General features: G+C 38.0%; 1 protein-coding gene across 17 annotated transcripts in view; it reads left to right on the top strand.

The window, feature by feature from the left end:
- Nucleotides 1–20,710, top strand: part of MBNL1 (muscleblind like splicing regulator 1) — a 197,894-nt gene that overhangs the window by 130,417 nt on the left and 46,767 nt on the right. For 10 of the 17 annotated variants that reach the window (XM_063306544.1, XM_063306550.1, XM_063306557.1 and 7 more), the window contains 3 exons: nt 13,879–14,049; nt 16,885–16,977; nt 19,860–19,922. In XM_063306544.1, the coding sequence (XP_063162614.1) occupies nt 13,879–14,049; nt 16,885–16,977; nt 19,860–19,922 (327 nt within the window). The remainder of the gene's footprint in view (nt 1–13,878; nt 14,050–16,884; nt 16,978–19,859; nt 19,923–20,710) is intronic. The other 7 variants (XM_063306555.1, XM_063306554.1, XM_063306558.1 and 4 more) reach the window with 3 other exon arrangements.

Here is a 20,710-nt window from a genome sequence, read left to right as displayed (position 1 = left end):
GAAGTAGAAACCATTTTACATGTACTGCTACACTGTAAATTTTATAGGGATATCAGGTCAACTTACACTTTGCCCCTAACAGAAAAATTCCCTGGGTATCCAGATAATTTTTACGTGGACTATCTACTTCAAGATTTAAAACCTTACATTACATGTACAGTTGCCAAATTCTGTGTTGCTGCAATGAAAATAAGACAAATCCAGACAAAGAAATAACTGCCTATTTTAAAAAGTACTTTTAAATTTGAAATATTTTAATTGATAAATTGTCAGGGGATATATATTTTTACTTTTATTTTATAAGTTCTTACCATATAATTTCTAATGTTTTAGGCTCACCCCATAAGGTAACAAATGTATTAATACAGTAATAGCAGAGTGAATGCTGTATTATTATGTGATATATTCTGTTAGTCTGGAGTTTATTATTGTATTTCTTGATTGTACTTCGTTTTTTCTTTTTAAATTTTGATTATAAAAATAATCAAAAAACAGCATTTAAAATCCCTCAGTCTTTTCATATAAGCCCGTTGGATATGGGCATCTCCCTGCTCAATCACGTCACAAATGATGCCATCCAACAACAACTAGGTGTGTCATTAATTACAGAGAAGATGACAGAAAGCCGGCTTCATTGGTATGAACATGTCCTTAGAGCGGAATCTTCCACTGTCGCCAAAATAGTTTACCATCTTAAAATCAATGGCTGGCGACCATGTGGGCAACCAAAACAGAGATGGCAAGACACCATCAATAAGGACATGCAAATCGAGGGTCTACACCCTGAGGATGCAGACGATCGGGCAAAATGGTGTTTCAGGATCTGAAAGGCAGACTCGGCGATAGTGGGAAAATGCTAAGAAGAAGCAGTCCTTTCATATAAGCTGAGCATATATACCATAAGTCTGTTAGTGCCACTGCAGTGTTGTAAAAATGGGATGAAAAAATAAAATAGACAAAAAGTCCATCAGCATAGCTTTAATGTTAAGGTCTTCGTTCAGCCAGTTCAGCAACAGTGTTTTAGTAAAAACACCCGCCTGTGTTAAATTTGAACATTCAGTCAGGAAATGCTTCACTTTGGGATAGCTGGGTTGTTCCTCTTGAAAAAGAATGAGTAGCTCTGTATTTGGAAGTTTCTGCAGTTTATGCTATGCCTGCTTGCTGGGACTGTTTATTTTAGCTATTTTTATATCACTGCAGAGAGCACAACCTTATACAAAGCTTACAATAATGTTATGTTCTCTACGCTCCATAGTGTTTATAAAATGACACCAAGTAACTCTGATCTTTAGTAACATTCTTTATGTTAAGTTGAGTTAGCTTGGAAGTTCAAGAGTGTTCCAATACTGTAATACCGAAAAGTGAAAACAGATTTTCAGTCTCTCCCTCTTTTTTTTTTTTTTTAAAGTCCTGCCTTTATTTTCACAGGGAACATCTAAAGCATGTAGTTGAGTATCTCTCCTAAGACACACATGTTCAAATATTAGTTTTGTGTTCTGAAAAGAACTTCATTTTGAGAAGTTATTGAGAAAGAAAACACACCGAATTTTCACACATACTTCTTAGGAGGGTTTTTTTTTAATGTTATAAAACCTAATAGAATTTCCCCCCAAAATATGAATGTTTATGTTTACATTTGCAGGGCTGGGAAATGTTCAGTGTTGGATTATAATGTTTATCCATTATTAGTGGATATGGAGTTTTGCAACATCTCAAACCTGTGCCTCCAGTGTACAGGCACAGGAAAAACCTATGATGTTTTAATAATCATATCCAGAAGAGAATAGGGAACATCAAGAATCAAGCAAAATATAACAATGATTAGCTTTAAGTCCCTAAACTCACTGGACGACTTTAGACTCTCAGCTCAACTTACCTCTTGAGGTTGTTGTGGGAAAATAGGAGGAGGGAGCACTTTTTACACTGTTTGAGCTCCTGTACAGTGTAAATAGTGCTCCTGTTTTTCCCACAACAACCTCATGAGGTAGGTTAAGCTAAGAATCTAAAGTCATCCAGTGAGTTTCCATGATTAAGGCTGGACTGGAACCTGAGTCTCCTCGGTCCTAATCCACAGTTTCAACCACCATACCGCACCTGCTATCAATGATCTATTTTCAGTGTTGACTAATTGAAAACCTTTGGGAAATGCACAAACAGGTCGTGATATAGATAGCTATTTTCTCTTGCTTGTCATCAGCATTAATTAGATAATTACAGCATTGGAGCACAGTGGGAGTAGAGAATAAGCAGGCTTATTTATTAAATTTTGCCACTACCCATCTCCCCCCAAAGGAGGGACTCTGGGCAGTCTACAATAGTGATAAAAGCAGTAAAACGTCATAAACATAAATAAATATCCAATACAATACAAGTAGGCTGACAATATTTCTTTGGGACAAAAACGGGACATTGGGATGGCAAAACAGGACGGGGTTAAACTTATGTAATATTCTGTATTCACGAAAAAGACGATAAAAAAAAAGTTGATAGTAAGCTGGGAAGGTGCAAGAGGGGGAGGTGTGGCAATGGTTGGGTCCAGAGAGGCTGGTGCAGGAGTGGCGTTGGGCGGAGAGGTTGCAGGAGGGCTGAGGGCAGCGGCAGGCTGAGGGCAGCAGTGGGCTGAGACAAGCTGGGACGGGAGGACAGGAACAAGGAGGCTGGAGAAGCGGAGGGCTGAGGGTGGTAGTGAGCTGGGATGGGAGGACAGGAACGAGGCAGCAGGAGGCTGGAGAAGTGCAGGAGGGCTGAGGGCAGTGGCGAGCTAGGACAGGAGGACAGGAATGGAGGAATCTAGTGAATGGTTGTCCCCGACAATCTGTTCCTCTCTGGCGCGCCCTTTTATTTTATTTTCTTCCTGACATTTTGGCCTAAGAGCCAATTGGCTTCTTTTCTGCTGGGCGCCCTTTTCCGACCGTCTTACACTGCACTCATTGGCGGCAGCGACTCTTCCTCTTGCTCACCGCCGATCAGCTCTTGTGATTCCGCTCTAGGTTTCCTGCCAGATTGAGAACTACTGACAAGTCAGCCTCCTTTTCAATTTCAATTTCAATTTTTTCCTGCTTTTCCCAATAATGGCTCCAACGTTTTTAAAAAAACTGGACAAAATTGACATTTATATTAAAACGATGGGACGGCCAGGAAATGTTAAAAAAACGGGACTGTCCCATTCAAAACGGGACATATGGTCAGCTTAAATATAAGACATAAGTACAGTATAAAATCCAGATGACGATATAATTAAAACACCGCTCATATATATCTAAAGGGTCATTTTAGGGCACTAACCATCTCCAGGAGTGATTACTACTCTCCCCACCCTAGGCAAGGTGGCAAAACCAGGTCTTTAGTTGTTTTCAAAAGGCCACAAGAGATGGAATCGGGCTTACCTCTGGGGGTAGGATGTTCCAGAGGGCGGGGGCCACTGCAGAGAAGGCCTGCTTCCTGGACCCCACCAGATGGAATTCTCTTAGAGACAGGGTCTGTAACATGTGTGATTGGGTGGGACCGGTTGATGCAATGGGGATGAGATAAAATGGATGTAAACCTAAACCCAAGAAGTTGTACTGTTGTTCTCTATAGATGTCTAAAAAGAGCATGCTGGGTGAAACCTACAAGTTAGCAAGAGGGTGCAATTGAAGATGTGAGGAGTTGCAAAGAGATAGAAGCAGGAAGGTAGTAATATAGAAGCATGAGAGATGAAAGGAGGATTCTGTCATGACAACTTTACTGTCCATGACTGTGCTTCCCATTCTTTTCCCTGAACTTTTTAGCTGAAAGACCTAAGTATCATCAATGACACCCAAGTTACCAGCTATAAAATGTTGCAAAACCAACACAAGAAAGGGCCTATTCCTTTGGATTAGTGGGATAGATAGAAACAAGTAGGACCAGCAACAGCTGTTTCAGGATGAGGTGATCAAGCTTAGGGTTCCCCTAGATTTCTTTTTCCAAACTTCCAATTCCTCCCCACCCCACATATACAGTCAACCAATACTGAAAATGTTCATTCCCCACTAGAATATTTCGGGGTTTCCTCCTTAATTTTTCTTACTCTTCTTTAAATCTGCACCTTTTCCCCCTTCTAGAAGTCTATCAAACTTGCTGATCACCTCTTTGTACAGGTGATTCACTTTGGACTGCCAAATTACAGGCATTTGGGAAAGGAGTTAGCCATAAATATCTACAAGTGGGATGTAGAACGAATTCCAACTGCTTAGGATTCTACCCACTCCACCTCCAACATTTCCTCCCCCTACTGATTAATCAGCATCCATGAGTAGTCCTTGTTCAACTCGTTTGGAATTTCCCTAATCCCTCTGAGATTTTTTTGTACCTCTGTTGTTTTATCATTTGCAAGCATTCAAATTGGTCTGTGCCTCTAGATACCTTCCTTTTGATATCCCACTTTGGCTATATAAGGCCTGATACTTAGAACAGAGATTACTGCTAATACATTTAGGAAGACAGAGAATGCTAATGGTTGGTGAATAAAGCTGTTTCAGTAAGAGGCTTTTTTCCTGAACTTTATTAAGCCATTTCATCTATTTTTAGTCTGCTCATCTATAATGAATTTTACCCTCTAAACATTTCTGGACAGTGTGGAAGAGAGATGCTAGATAAAAGGGTAGGAGAATGGCAAAGCAGAATAGTATGGCAAAGGTAAAGTATTTGGAGAGTCCGCATCTGCCACATTGCTACAGAGTCAGACCTATTGGTGGACTTAATATTGTCCACTCTTAGGTTGATAACCCATGCAATATATCAGGAAGAGTTTTCCTTCAGTTTTTTCTAGCAGAAGATGTTAACATTTTAACTTGAGCCCCTCCTGATTAAATGTGCTTTGCTACTGAGTTATATAGCCCCAGAAAGCGAAGCATTTTGTCCATTCTACTATTAGGAAATGTTGAGATCTTGGGCTAGTGTTTACTAGCAATATGGGCATGGGCATGCATAGAAACACCCCCCTCCCAGTCCTTGCTTGCCATGGTGTTCAACAACCATACTAATAGATAACATCAGGAGTGTAACACAAATTAACCAGTTCCATAATCCTAACACTTCCATCTACTACTTGAAAAAGGTGCAAGAAGAATGGGCTTGGGGCAGGGGAGGAATGCTGGAGGCGTGGATCCTGCCTTTGGAGGGCATTTGCCTATTTGCTGGTCACTTGGGCACACTGTTCTGCCTTGGAATACAAATGTGCACAGTGGCCAGGCAGGGAGGGGAAAATTTGTCCTCACCACTCACTGCAGGTTTGAAAGATTGAACTTCTGTGAGATAAGTAGGGCCCTGGCTGAAAGCATCTGTCAGGGCAAAGGTAGCAAAAGTGTGGACACTAGCAGCCTGGGCCTGCTGTGGTAGTCTGTGAGCTCAATCTTAGCATGCTGGGCCTTTGGCTCTTCTTCAGAGGAAGAGGGAAAATTTAACAATTAGTTCATAACATCCTAGCTGACATTCCCCTGGAATATATGTAGTGCTGAATTAGGGAGGAGGCAAGTACATACATGAAAGACCCCAGGATTCACCCTAATGAGACCATTAAGCTGAAAATACTCCCAAGCCCAGGATTGGAAGCAGGCTGCAGGTAGGGTTAGGAGTGAAGCTGGCAAGACAGGAACCAGCAGTTCCCAGACCTCAAGAGAATTGTAATTGTAGTAGTTCCCAACTGCCTTCAAAAGGATGGCCAACATACTTGTCCTGGAAATTGAGGAGAAAAAAGCCTTGGGTTTAAAACTTGGAGCAGAGTCCTATATAAGGCTTTGATTATATGTAGAGAGATCTGTTGTAAAAGGCTTCCTTCTTGTCTGCAATAAGTATGTACTCTAGCCAAGTCATGTCCAGGAGTCTACCACCAGCCAGCCAATTCCAGATTAAGGAGCTGAGAGTGTGGAGAGCTTACATTCTCTTAGAGTCATGCCAGGCCTAAGTATGACAGGTAAAATTGTAAGGAGAGCATTACAAGGGGGTTCAGCCAAAAGGGCTTACAAATCCTTTCAGATCTTTACATTGCTTATACCAAGATACATAAAACACCTGGGAAGTTGAGTTGGAGGGTGTTGTATTTGTATTGCAGATGAAAACTTGCATATGTATTTAGCCAAAGGGGTGGAGGGGAGATTTAAAACACTTCCACTGTGGACTGGGGGGAGTACTGCAGAAAGTTATTTCTGTTGTTCTGTTGCCCAGTTTTGTCAGGTCTAGATAAATTGTAGTATTGCAGATATAATGCTGTCTTAATTACATAGTGCACTGTTTGTCTGTTTTGCACAGCGTGGGCTTTCAGCTTGAATGTTGTTGATAGGAGGATAGGAGCAAAATATCATGTGATAGCCATCTGGACATCCCCCTCTCATTTTCTCATTCCTTCTGATTAAGAGGCAGAGGGCTGCCTTGACTAGCGTTAGGGCATCTTACAGCATCCCCTTGTTTTTGTGTCTTCTTAATATATATTTATGAAAATCCTGTGCATGGGAGCTAATTGCAGGATCAAGCACTGTGCTATCTGGATAATATTGCTGAAAGAGTCAAGCACTTTGAGTGTTACAAAATGGTGTGATAAAATGGGTAATTATCATCTGGCATAAAGGAGCCCACTCACATAATACAGAAGAGAAGCCTTGCTTTTTTTATGTATCACAAAATGACAATAATGAAAATGTTATTTCTCTTCCTGGATTTTCATCTGGTATTTCAACAAACAAGGTTTGACTATAACATGGATAACCAAAGAGTGGACTTTCCCAGCTTGGTGGTCTTCAGGTGTATTGGGAGAGAAGTTCTAGAATTCCAGTCTTGCATTAACATGCTCATTGTGAATTTGGAGAATTATCCTAAAGCAGTTGGAGGGTACTAGATTGAAGGATGCTGCTACAGACAACTTGGGGTGAAGCTGCAATTAAACTATAAGGGTTATTGTTTTGCCTGATGTTGGACACTTGGGTACAAAGTACATGCAACTAACTTGTACCACAGGATTTCCAGAAATAGCATTAGAGGTGCTTGAACTCTAAAACATGTAACAGCAGCAAACGTTGCTACTTGTGGACATCTTTTTTTCACCTTTTTGTCTGTTTTAGTGGGCTTCTGTTCATGACCTTTAAAAAATACTTTGTATTATTTAAAGGTCAAGTTAAAATCTATATCCATCAAAGTCAGTACCAAATATATTGTGATTTTACTGATTCTGGCTATATTATGTGAGTTCTGCAATATTAAGGAAAATCTACCTACATGACAGTTGAGGTATTAGGGCCACTTGCTTTCTCTGCAGTATATGCAACTCAAACAACAGTATTAACTTGCTAATGCACCTGCAATATGATAGCTTCTCTGCAGGATAAAAAATAGCATTTCATCCATTAGACAAGAGCAGCTTTTTCTTTCTTAAATTGTCTGCTTCCTTTAATGTTTTTGTTGTCCAGCCTCTAGTTTGCTGTATATCATTTCAGTTAATATAATATAAAAGCAGATTTTAAGTGTATGAGGGAAGGAGGTTGTCTTAAGGATGCCATGTGCTTCTTATGTAAAAAGCTGTACTTTTTATCTACTCTACCTCCTGCCATCCTTCCCTTTCTTCCATTCAGTTCACCAGTTTTTCTGCTGAGACCCCACACTTGTCTGCTACTTAAATCTTGCAACTTGTATCCTAAGTTGCCTTTGAAGATTGACATGGGGACTAGCCTCCAGATATATGCACTTGGACTTGTGAAATTTTATTGCTGCTGTTGTTTTCAGATTTCAGATCAAGTTCGAATTAAAAGTGCTGTCCTGGATTACATGTGATGAATTTTGAGCAAAGCCAGAAGAGAGTCAGTTGATTAAATCCAGAGTTCTTCAAGCAGATTCCCATTCATGGAACAGGAGAAGTTATTTTCACCTATTCCAACCACCCTAAAATTTACTTTCAGGATTGGCATATTTCTTCCCTTTCTGTTTGTGGAAACATTTACTGGGTCACAGCATCTTCTGTGAATGAAAGGGCTCATTCTATAAACCTTCACAGAAGAGCCTAGTTTAGCAAAATGTGGGCAATTCTAAATTTGGTCTCTTTAATACAGTAGGAGATACAATAGCTTTTCCTTTTACAGTGATATCAAATCAATAGCTCATTTGACTCTGAGAGTTAGGAAAAGTTTAAGAGGGAAACTCTTCTGCAGAACTTCCTGGATAGATGTAATCAAGAACTCTGTTCTGTAGGTGCATGTTTTGGACAATATAGGCTTCCTTTTAATTTTCTAATCAGAACTTGTTTATAGTTCTTAGAGATGGCAAAAAATATCAGTCAGCTATTCAAATGAAAACACACATTTTGCTTTAGAAATTTCTACTTTAGAATCTATTTCAAAATATCAATAACATGTTCATATTTATGGAGGGGCTTTGGTCAACCTTTCTTGTGACAGATGTATAGAATAAAAAATTGACTATACCATAATCTAATGAATGCAGAGTCCTATAATTGGGAAGCCATATGCTGTAGTGAAATCTCACTTGCTGATACTTCTGTGATTAACCAGTGGGGTATGAAACCTACATGCCCTTTTATCAGCATTCTTGTGATCATACATTTATGCATGTTCATTGCAGGAAAGGTAAGTGGTAAAGACAGAATTTAGGGGACATTGTTGCATGCTTGTGGACCAGGGAATGGAATAAGCAAAGGAATCTCTTCCACCTTCTCTGCATCCTCTGGCCTTCTAATTTCTCTAAAGAAGATCCACGACTGTCCAGTCTTAAAACAATAAGGCAAAACAGTGTACTGAAGCTACTCAAACTGGCTTTGTAGAATGTTTACTTTATTACAGAACTGATTTTACTTTGCATTCTTAAGTAGTTACCTGAATAATTTTACTGATTTCTTTGGAACTATAAGGAACTTTCAGAATAAATTGACCATGAGTAAGGGGGAAAAGTATTTTCAATTAACTAGTAATTTTATTCTACACTGCAAGAATGTCAGTATGCAGAAGTATGATGTATCTTTATATCTGTATGGTTTGTTACAAGATGAAAATTCAGGTTCAGAGCCCAGGAAACAGCCCTGCTGTTTCTCTATTAACTCTTCTAGTTGTTCAAAGTGAACATATAGCCATTTAGTGGCAGCCTTCAATTTACGACCATTTGTTCAGCAACTGTTTGAAGTCACGATGGCACTGAACGAATGGTGGTTATGACTGGTTCTTGGTGTTCTGAGCACCCCCATGGTCACGCAATCGCAATCTGGGTGCTTGGCAACTGGCTCGCACTTACAACCAGTTGCAGTGCCCCACAATCATGATCACCATTTGCAACCTTCCCTGCCGTCTTCCCTGGAAAGTCAATGGGGAAGCCAGCAGGGAAGGTTGTAAGTCGCTGGGGTAAGTCTCCTCCATCCGCATACCCTCCCCCAGCCCCTCTGCACTTGTGCCATGCCAGCCATATGTTCACCCCCTTTGCACCCTCCCTGAGCCTTGCCACGCCTCCCTTGTACACCCCCTTGTGCCCTCCCCCTCCTGGCAGCAGCCACTTGCCTACTTGCAAGCTGCCTGGGACTTGCAGTTTCCTGCCGGCTTCCCCATTGACTTGGTTTTGGGAAGCCAGCAGGAAGTTGCCTCGTCTAACGACCATGGGATTCAGTTAATGATGGCAACCAGGACTGCAGGGATTGCTGTCACTAAGCAATGCAGTCACGCTTTACAACCACATCACTTAGCAACGGAAATTCTAGTCCCAATTGCTGTTGTAAGTTGAGGACAACCTGTATATATTCACAGAAACCATTATTCTTAAAAGAGTCTATAGCCAAATGTGGATATCTGTGACATTGCTTTTAGGTCGTTTGCACTGAAAACTTAAAATGATGAAAGGCTGACAGATGATTTGTAGTTATAGGTTAAGATAAGAAAAGGAACAAGCTTCTGTAACAATCTACAAACGCTATTTGTTATCTCTCCTGTATTTGCCCAAATTATCTGACCTAACACAGGTCATTAAATCTTGCTGCCAAATCTTTTCCTCTTACTTTTTGACTTATTTTGTACTGCTACTGAACTGTTAAATGTACAGTTGTTCTGAGGACACCAAGGCAAATGTAATACTAATCTACAATGGAGATAGCCCTAAAACTAATAAATAGTACATTTACATTATATTCTGGAGATAATTTTTTTAATGCCTAATGAAGTTAAACCTCTGAGTTTAGTTAGAAAAAAATTCAATATTTACTGTAACATTTCAGAGAATACAGTACTGAAAGCAGTGGAGAATAAGGTGCCCAAAACTGGATGCCGTATTCTAAGTGGGATATGATTGGGGCTGAGATGAGTTGAACGATTACTTGCCATGATCTGGACTCTGCGCTTATTTTTTGGCAGCTGTATAACACTGCTGACTAATGTTTAACCTGTGGTGGACAGGACTCAGATCCTTTTCACATGTACTACTGCCAAGCCAGGTCTCTTCCATGCTATACGTGTACCTTTCAGTTTTTTCTATCTAGATGCAGAACTTTGTCTCTCCCTGTTAAATTTCATCCTACCCATTTCTATCCATGTTTCAAGCCTCTCTGTATCATTTTTAATCTTATCTCTCTATTTTAAAGTATTAACCACCCGACAACTTTCAACTGATTTTCAGTTATTTTTATCTATTTTATTTATTTAATTAAATTAATTGATAAAAGTAGAGCTTGACAAATTATATAAAGGACAAATACCAATAATGCAGATAATCAGCGTTGTCTTTTTCTTTAGGAAGCTCCAATGTAACATGGCTGCATCTTACAGAAAAAGAGAATAGAATCACTGGCATGAACTATTTTTCATCTAAGACCTTCACTGGGGTTTCTTCCTGAAAGAATACTGTAGTTTACAGTCCAGTGTGTATAATGCCTTTGTATGATCAACTTTATCAAATTTATGGTGTCATATTTTGCTAATAGACCATCATGTATTGATAGTAGAAAGTCAGTGTATAGATTTTATGCTAACGAGAATGTATGCTAGGGATGATACATTTCTGGGTTTAAATAGATTAACAATTCTCATGGGGAAAAAATGAGATTAAAAAAATGGTATTCTTAAAAAAGAATGGTAAAAGACACAATTCTGAATAATTATTTCTATGAAACAGAACATAATAATATTAATGTATTAAATTTAAAATTGTGTAAATGTATGTCTGTGTTTGAATGACTGGGTTTACTTGTATACCTAAGTTAACCTGGCAGGGAAACTCTGTTTAGTATCTTAGGACATATTGCAGCAAATATATATTTACAGGGTTGCATAATGGCTGTATTAATACCTAACCTCTCAGTCCTGATGTGATAGGATGTGGGGTAATCTAGACCAGAGGTTTTCAAATTTTTTCAGGCTGCAGAACCTGTTATTAAAAATAAATTCCCAGAATCCCCTGATCAAGAGGGGTGGGGCTTCTGAATGTCAGTATGCAAGCCCTCCTGTGCTTTTGCTGTTCCTTAGTGATGAAGGCGAAAAAAAAAGCTTAGCCCCTTGCCAAGAGTTTTCTTTTCTCTTCAGTCCCATTGAACCCATTCTGCAGATCCTAGTTTTTAAAAAAAAACATTCCATACCTTGAACATTTTACTGAAGCTATCTACAAGTCATTAGCTTTTATAATTTTGATTCTGCAATATGCCTTATCACATTCTTTTCTCCATATTGTAATGCAGGGTAAGATGAATCTTTGGTGTCTGGAGGGCAAGTTTAATAGATAACATGGAGTGAGAACTACAGTGGATGACCAAAGATTGCAAAGTGGTTGGGCTCTAATCACACTCATGAGTGAGGCTAGCATTTTCTTTATTGATTATGGAAATTGGTGTATATTCTTGCTGTTAAAAGTTGGAAGTCAACTCTTTATGTAATCTTTAAATTTTTCTTCTTGTGTTTCACACTTACTTAGTTTTTTTTTCTCCTTTTTATAGTTTTTGCTTCTTTGTAATTTTTATCTTTGCTTTAAACTTAATAAAATTCTTATTAAAAAAGTGGTTGGGGAGTCTGTAAAATAGCTGCAAAGAAACTGCATGGAGACTTATAAAGACAGGTTGCATATGCCTGTGGCAATGCAAGCATCCCAAGCTTGGTACCATTGATTGTGTTGCTTAGACATTTCAGGAACCGTATCCACTTCCAACTTCTGTGTAGGGTGTGAGGTTGAAGATGGCTGTTATAGATCCCTTACTTACACCATGCAGTAAATTCCCTGTTTTCCACTAGTCAGTAAATATGAACGTTCATATATGGCGTGCACTAATTCAGTTGACGACCGACAGGAAGCTCTGGCGTGGGCTGGTCCATGAAGTCACGAAGAGTCGGAAGCGACTAAACGAATAAACAACAAATTCAGTTATATAAATGTCTAATATACTTTACTTCCTATATTGCAGACTATATTTACTGTGAACAATAATCTTTACTTCAGTATCAGAGTCCATTTTATTATATAGTGGATATTCTTTATTTTTCATGATGTTGGTTATCTTTCCTATTTAGATTTATTTTAAGCAAATATATAGGGTTCCATAGCATTTTGAAAGCTCATTGATACAGTTGGTTGGATTGACATATTCTACTAGAATTATTTACCTCAACAAAATCAGAAGAATTATATAAAATTCCATGATCAGAGATCCTGTTGTGTAAATGCCAACTGGCTAGTCAAATATATTTGTCTGGCAAGAGCAGAGCCAGATGGGGAAAAATGAACTATTTATTTGGATGCAAAAGAGTGTCGGGTTGGATCATTAGAACAACAACAACAAATATAAGTGTTGTAGCTTTCTGTGCAAAAGAACAGTATAAGAATTTATTTGCTTAATGATTTGCTGTATCCCAAAGGAGCAGAGCGTGGCCACCATTATTTTTTAGGTTAATTGCTCTAGGAAATGAAAGGAATTAGAATCATTCAGATCATGCTGTTTGTTCAGTCAAGAAGACATTTGGGTTTCTTTAATGCCTTTGTCTTTAGTATGTCTTTGGGAAAATAGATACCATGTTGCACATGTACCTACAATATGATAACTGAAAACAATAATTTTGTTGACCAATTGCTATTTTCAGGATACATGCCTGAAAATTTATTTAGGTCATCTAGTGTCCACAAGTTAAATGGGGTCTTGAGCTTAGTTTGCCTGCACCCAGATTGGCAGAACTGTTAACACTAGTTTGATGTCAGTTGGGGTAGGCTATGCTACATTGCACTTATTTAATCCAGATACTTTTCATGGACTTCTGGGTTGTGCTTATTATGTATTTCAGCCAACATAGAATGCCAACTATTACTATTTGTAGTTACCCCAAGGTTGCCTTTTGCCAATATTTGGAGAAATTTGTACCCAGTTTGGAAGCTCCTCAGAAGAAGCAGGCCTGTGATTCTGGAAACAGGGAGGGGGATGCCTTTTACAAAGAATTATCCAATTGCAGACCTTTTAATTTTTTTAAAAAAATAGTTATTGAACTTTAAAAACATTACAATTAATATATCTTTAAAACATTAACTGCAGATATTTATTCCCACATTTAGGTGGCTATTTATTGATTTAATTTTATTGCACTTGGTTATAAGCACACACTAAATTAAGAATTGCTGTCATAATTACTATTACACAAACTGTAATAGTAACTAATAGTTACTAACTGTATAGTTTTCACCAGTAACACAATGTAGGATTTTTTTTTTTAGTATTGTTCAACTTCCTGTAAAGATCTGTATTATAGGTGTTTCATTGTGTATAGATATCCTTAAAACAAGCCTGCGGAATTAAAATATACATGAGATTTTTTTTTTAACTTATGTGCATCTAAATGGTATCAAAATAGCTCATAGAAAACAAACAAGACAAAGCTAATATTTTTTATCTTCTGCTTTCCTGTATTTCAGGGACGATGTTCAAGGGAGAACTGCAAATATCTTCACCCACCACCACACTTAAAAACACAGTTAGAGATCAATGGCCGCAATAACCTGATTCAGCAAAAGAACATGGCCATGCTGGCCCAACAAATGCAACTAGCCAATGCCATGATGCCTGGTGCCCCATTACAACCAGTGGTGAGCATTTTTTTGACTCCTCTTCATTAGTGTTCAAGAATGTGACAGCTACTGTCACCATTATAGAAAAAACGTCCTGCAAGAAGTAGCAACTGCAGTCAGAAATTGTCTGTCATAGATAAATAACACAAGAGAAAGAAAGTGGTTTATCCAGACTTTCATGTGGTGCAACTCATGTAGAGTAATATATATCCCAAAGTTGGGGAAAAATTTTCTAAAGACCTGCACTGGTATTAAGTGGATACACTTGTGCTAGGTACTGTCTATATCACATACCTATACAGATGTAATATTGGGCCACCATGCTTTAGACAACATCAGAAGATCCAACTCCAGTTACATCATTTGGCAAGAGAGAGTAACTGGCATTACAGTTCCCAGAATAACTGGCAATTAAACACCTTTTTACTGTTTTTTGTAGAAGCACCAATCTCTGCCCACCTAATCACAGAAGCTTTCTCCCTTCTGTTCCAGCTTCCCACTTTCTTCCTCTTTTTGCTGCCTTTCCTGTCTTCAACTCAGTATCAGTCCCCCGTTATTTTTCCCATGGGCTTTTCCCATTATTTTGCCACTGTGCTTTCTTGTTAGTGAATGTGGAGCTGTTTTGGCCTGTCACATGTACTCATTCATACTTGGAAGAGAAGACAAAAGAAAAATTAGAGGACATGTACTATAGTATTGAATGACTGCACTGTGGTAGTGATATCAAGAGAAAGGAGGAGTTGGTTTGGAGAGGGAGGATTTAGGGCTGTGTTGCAAATCTGATACTTGCCAAGGAACAGTTTGTTGAATGGTAAGTAAGATTAATGTAATATTATGTCCATTAGTAGTGCTTTCGCTTCCTAAGATGCTTAGATTGGGACATCCAGTTTTAGATTTTGTTTCAGGAACAAACAGTAGCTCATATCCTTGGCTTTGATTGTCTTAGAAATATCTTGGACTTATTTCAAAGTAGTCCCACTGAGTTCACACGGACTTCTGCATAATAAATAGGGTTAGTATGGCAGTCTAATGCTCTGATGTTTTTACACAATGACCCAGGTGTTAGTCTGGTTCAGACTAGTATAATTTAATTTTGAGTAAATGTACACAGAATTGAGGTATCCAGCTGTAGGAAAAGTAGCAACCAACTACTCCACAAACCAGATTGATTCCAAATTTTCTGACTTTAATCTGATTTGTGGGCACAGCTATAAATACTTCAAGTTTTCCAGAAATTATTTCAGACTGGTAGAGTTGGAGTTGTACTTGAAACTTAGAAAGCCTGGTTTTAATCCTCTGTTTTTAGTTTACAAATTTGATGTGAAGGATAAACAAATCAGCTTTGGCAGGAGCGGTGAACTGGAACATGCTTTCCTTAAACTAATAATAAGGCAACCAGTCAGAAATCTCCACCATGACTGTGATGGCAGCTGATGAATAATAAATTCTATCATGTTTGGTGTCCTGATTTTTTCCAAAATGTACATATAGTTTAAAAAAAAGAGCTTCTTGTCTTTAAACAGAGCATTTAAAGGACTGGGGTTGAAGATACTTTTTTGTGCCTTTTAGGAGACTAAACGATAGAAGAGATCCCCACAGACACCAGTTAACTCTGTATGAAGCATCCTTACACTGAATCTGTAGCCCATTCTGACTGGATTCTGTCCAAAAACCCAAGGAGTTAGTCTCCTTCCAGAAATTTTTAATTGGGACTTTGTTACTGAGCTACAACTCTCTTGTTTATTGTAGCTTAAAGGAGGAATAAAAAGCAGTTTGATATTGATATCCTCATCCAGTTGTAATCACAAGATGGAAAGAAGGAAATAAAGGACATGCCAACAAAATTCTTTGGATGTTTTGTAAATAAGAAACTAGTTAATGCAAGAATACTATGACAGTTACACATTCTTAAGCATAGCAATGTTTTGAAGTTTAAAAATAAAAGAAGGTCCTTCATGCATTTGAAACTTTTTTTTTTTACTTCAGGACATAACTTGAAGAAAAGTTACTTTGTGGTAGTGTTTCCCCATGCAGAAGTCTTTTATTCTGTGGGATTGCAAGACAAATAGACACAGTCCTATCCTGCTAATATTTAAATATAATTCAAACATGTTTCAGCAACAAAACTATTTTCTTCAGATTACTGTATAGAAATCCCTGAAATAGCATGCTGCAATTATGTTATGCAAGTCTAGCTGCATCAGGATGTAACTAGAAGATGCAGATTGAATCCCCTATAAACTTAAAAGGACTTTCTGGAATGTTTGCAGCAGACAGCACCTGACTGCAAAATGTTATTGTAAGATTAAGACGATAATGAAAAAATAACAGGCTTTAAAGGAAGACTTATAGAAAGCAGGGGTGAATGCAAGCTAGCCTCCCCATTTTGGATCAGCTTATGAAACTGCTAGTGATCAGCTGGAAGATTGGTGCAACATTTTCCCAGTGAAACTGTGTTAACCTGGAGTGGAGAACCTAATGCTGGTTTCCAGATATCTTTAGAGTAAGCAACTTTCCCATAACATGACATCCTCTAGATGGGGGAACTTCAGGTCCCAGAAAGTCTCAGTAGCCATGAGTATCTTGAAGATATCTAGAGACTGGAGAAGGCAGAATGAAAGATAAGTTTGGAGTCTGAAAACATCCACAAGACCATAGGTTTTCCATTCTGATATCAGTAACTTATTGTTTGTATTTTTGTTTTATTGGAGTTACAACTTACAGTCACAGCTGGAACCTTAGTATCATCAGTTTATCCTTTTCATTTAACTAAATGTGATTATTAATGATTAAGTTTAATATTTTAATTAGTTAACTTATTACTATTATTATTATATTATTATTTCTTCATAGAACCATATCCCTCAAACATTCCAAAAAAGAGGGGGGGAGGGATCTGCATATTTCATCGACACTGATTCCATTTATCAATACCAAACACTAAAGGTGAGAAACTGTTATCATTTTGGGTCTTCTTTCTGTTTTCTTTTGTCAGCTAGAAGTAATGTGTTCCTCACATTAACTGATTAAATGTACATTCATAGAATGTCAAACAGTTAACATTTCTATGTAAAATAAACTATTTGCTTTGTACCAGTTAGTCAATAAAATTGAGGTTAATAGAGGTAAGCCTTGATTTCATACTAATAGTGATCTGCTATTAGAACAATGTCCATAATACTCTCAAATTCAATGCACACTTTTCATTTTTTTAAATTAGAAGATTTGTTAAAAACAAATTTTAAAAATTGAAAGTATATTTCCTCATAGGATTAGAAGAGCTCCTTTCTTCTTTGATGTGAAAAAGAAGTGTGTCTTTCGGCTCTAGGCAAGCAAATCAGGCCTATAAGCTGCAGTACAGTGGTTCTTCCCAATTTCAGCTGTGAACCAGCCAGCTACTGCATATTGTATCCAACTTACTTGCCTAGAATTGTTTGTCCTTCAGGCTAAGATATATTCTCCCCTGATCTTTACTTGATGTATACAAGTGGAAGAGGAGTAATACCTTCCTTTGCCTGTATTAGAAGAGCCTTGGTCTGCTTTGGAAATGAGTTTGTCTCTCCTACCACCACCATCATCCTTCATTAGATGTTGAGTTTTCTGCCTGAACCCATTGGAATGTCTTTCCTTTTTTAGCTGCACTTTATTGGACACTGTCATAACCATTCAACCTAGGAAACCATACCTAATAGCACCAAACCCAACTTCTAGATAGCAGACCATGAGAGGAACCATGGAAGGCAAACTGGGCTGATAAAAATTGGGAGTTGTAATCATACTCTAATATGAATAAGAATCCAGGGAGGATAATGTAACTTAAAGAATAAATTATTTTGATAGGAGCCATGCTTTTTTGTCAGTAGGTCCTGTTGAATTCCATCATTGGATTGACAATAGCAAGACAATGTAGGAAGCACTGTCCTTTTTATAATCAGGAAGTTAACAAATCAGGACTGGGCAAGATACAAGATTGTGCAGGTTTTTTGAAGGCTCTGGTCAAAATGTAAAGCTAATATGTCCTTTCATCTCTGGTATCCTCCAGATATATTTGACTATTCTGTCATGCTCCAGCTAATATATCCAGAAGTCTCCAGGTTCAGAAAAGTTTAAATGGGGACTTAATTATTCACATGCACCCATTGTTCAGGGTTTTCCCCCCTTCAGAATATAAGACAAATTCTATGAAAAGATACCATATTCATCTAGGAGAACATCCTGTTTCACTTCTCAGCCAGGTGTTTTTTCACCAGCCAATAATATCAAGCCAAATTTGTTCCTTTTTGGAACATACAAGAAGGGCAAACTCAGCCCTCAAATTTTACTGTTGTTTACCACTCCCAGGACCAGTTTTGTTTTTTTCGTTTTTATCTGTCCCTGGATTGGCAGCATCTGGATTGGCAGCTATTATGATTAAAAGACATCAATCAGACTTTCATATATTAGGTCGTTTTGTTTTAAAGCCATGTTAACCCCTCGCCTTCTCTATAGTCAGGTCAGAAAATCCCAGCTACTAATTATGTGCTTCCATATATTTGGACAGTTATATTTTATTGCCAAAAATTTGTGGCTTTGCCTACGTAAAATCCTATAGAGTATATAGAATAAATTAATATAGTAATACATTATGTTTGTTTATTATAGATTCATTTATTAACAATTTATTCAATTGTTCCAGTTCTGAGTGGCTCACAGCAAAGATTCGTTAATACAGTAGAACATGTATGTAAAATAGATACAATACTCATACAGTAATAAAACAACCATCATGCATTCCAGTAGTCATTGCATTACCAGTCTTAATCATGAACTCTATGAAGATGTTGTCTTCTATAAAGTTATGCATGTCATGGCATTCTGACATGGTCACTGGTATTCCTCCCAACACTGCATAATAATGTTTCTGGGAGCAAGGGACTCCATGGCGTAGCCCATGTTTGGTGGGATTTGTGGGGAGAGGACTTAGTCAAGAGGCCAGTAGTAGTCCTTTCTATCTTTTGCAAGTCATTCTTCCTCTGCCAATGGTCCCTTTTTTCCCAAAATAAAAAAAAAAAGCCAAACAAATATGCAGACAATGGTAGGTGCTTATCTTTCCCTTCGATTGTTTGTATGTAGCAGGTGCCGAGTGATGCTGGCTTTAATATGAGACATAGATGAGCCAGCACATGCTATAAATACATGATTTACTTAGCTGTTCCAAGGAAAGAAGGGGAAATATATGGCAGTGACAGCCCTGTGTCTCCCATAACTTCTAGCCAAGCAGTAAGGCAGGTTGCAAAATACATAGCCCAAGGCACACATTGATTATTTATGTGATGCATCCTCAGTTCACTCTAAAATCTCAGATTTCACTCAGGAGATTGCCGTTTTCTAAGTATCTTCCCTTGAACTGATCCCCACGTATAAAGGCAACGTGTTACACTTATCAAACTTTTCCCCTTAATTACAAATAAAAGCAAGCCTCTTCTGCTTTCCTAAAGTCTCTATTTGTGATAGCAAAAAATGAATGGATTGGAGGGAAGCAGATGGGACTTTGCTAATTTCTATTTTATTTTTCTCTTTGAGGGCTGCCAGGTTCAGGATAAGAGCAGAACATACCTAGCAGATCTACCAACTGTACCTTAGTGTCCAGTTCACTGTGAATATAATATGCAGATCATTTTACCTGCATGCAGTTAAGATTTGCTTAATTTATAATTTGCTCTTCCTGTTTGTTTAGTGATGTTCTCAGTGCTAAAATGATTACAGAAATATCAGAGTAGCTTGATTTTGATCATTGTACAACTGTAGAAGTTTCATAATCCAGGTCCTTTAATTTGATACTCTTACAGCAAGAGGAGTGCAGTCCAAGCGGCACCCCTGGATCTGTCATTGTTTGTGCTCCACTTCATGAGGTATATGTTTTTGTTCAACATCTGCTTAGGAGTTACAAGTTTATGCACATCATGATATATCAGTCCTGTTCTTTGCCATTCTCCTGCCTTTCTTCCCTAATTAAGAGAGTCCTTTAACTTTATTTAAATAATACCTTGGCTCAGGCATTGTGCTATGCCATGGTCTGCCTAACCATGTTTTATTGAATAAAAAAGCTGGCTGTGTTTGAACAAGATCCTAACCTCTAAACCATGGTTTAGAAACCACAAGGGATGAATTCAAAACCAAACCCACATAAATCACATTGTGGCTTAACATAATGGTGAACTCAGGAATTTAGCTTGATTCAGTCATAGCTACACTTAGGGTACATCAAAGATGGGTGTGTGTGTGTGTGTGAGAGAGAGAGAGCGAGAGAGAGAGAATACTAAAATACTTAATGTTTTAATTAACTTATGAATGGATTGGAGGGAAGGAGATGGGACTTTGACTTTGTAATCTGTATCCAACTAGTGAATTTCTATATTTCAAATTATGCACAAATAGTTTGATGACTTAATAATCAATGAAAGTAAACTGATTACTTGGTGATATATTATCATGGATTTTGCCTTCCTTCCCTTTTCTATAAACTAAATTAAATGCACTGGTAGTACATAAAATTGTTTCTCAGTACCCCAAAGTAAAATCAGAGGTCATCATTTTAGGGGGAATAAACAGAATTGCTACAGGACATGAAAAGATGAAATGGAAAGGAAATATCATTTTTTTTCCAACCTGGTAGCCTCTAAATGTATTGGGACTACAG

Source organism: Candoia aspera, chromosome 6 (genome assembly GCF_035149785.1).
Source record: "Candoia aspera isolate rCanAsp1 chromosome 6, rCanAsp1.hap2, whole genome shotgun sequence".
Lineage (NCBI taxonomy): Eukaryota > Metazoa > Chordata > Lepidosauria > Squamata > Boidae > Candoia > Candoia aspera.
This window is presented reverse-complemented; position numbering and strand designations above follow the sequence as displayed.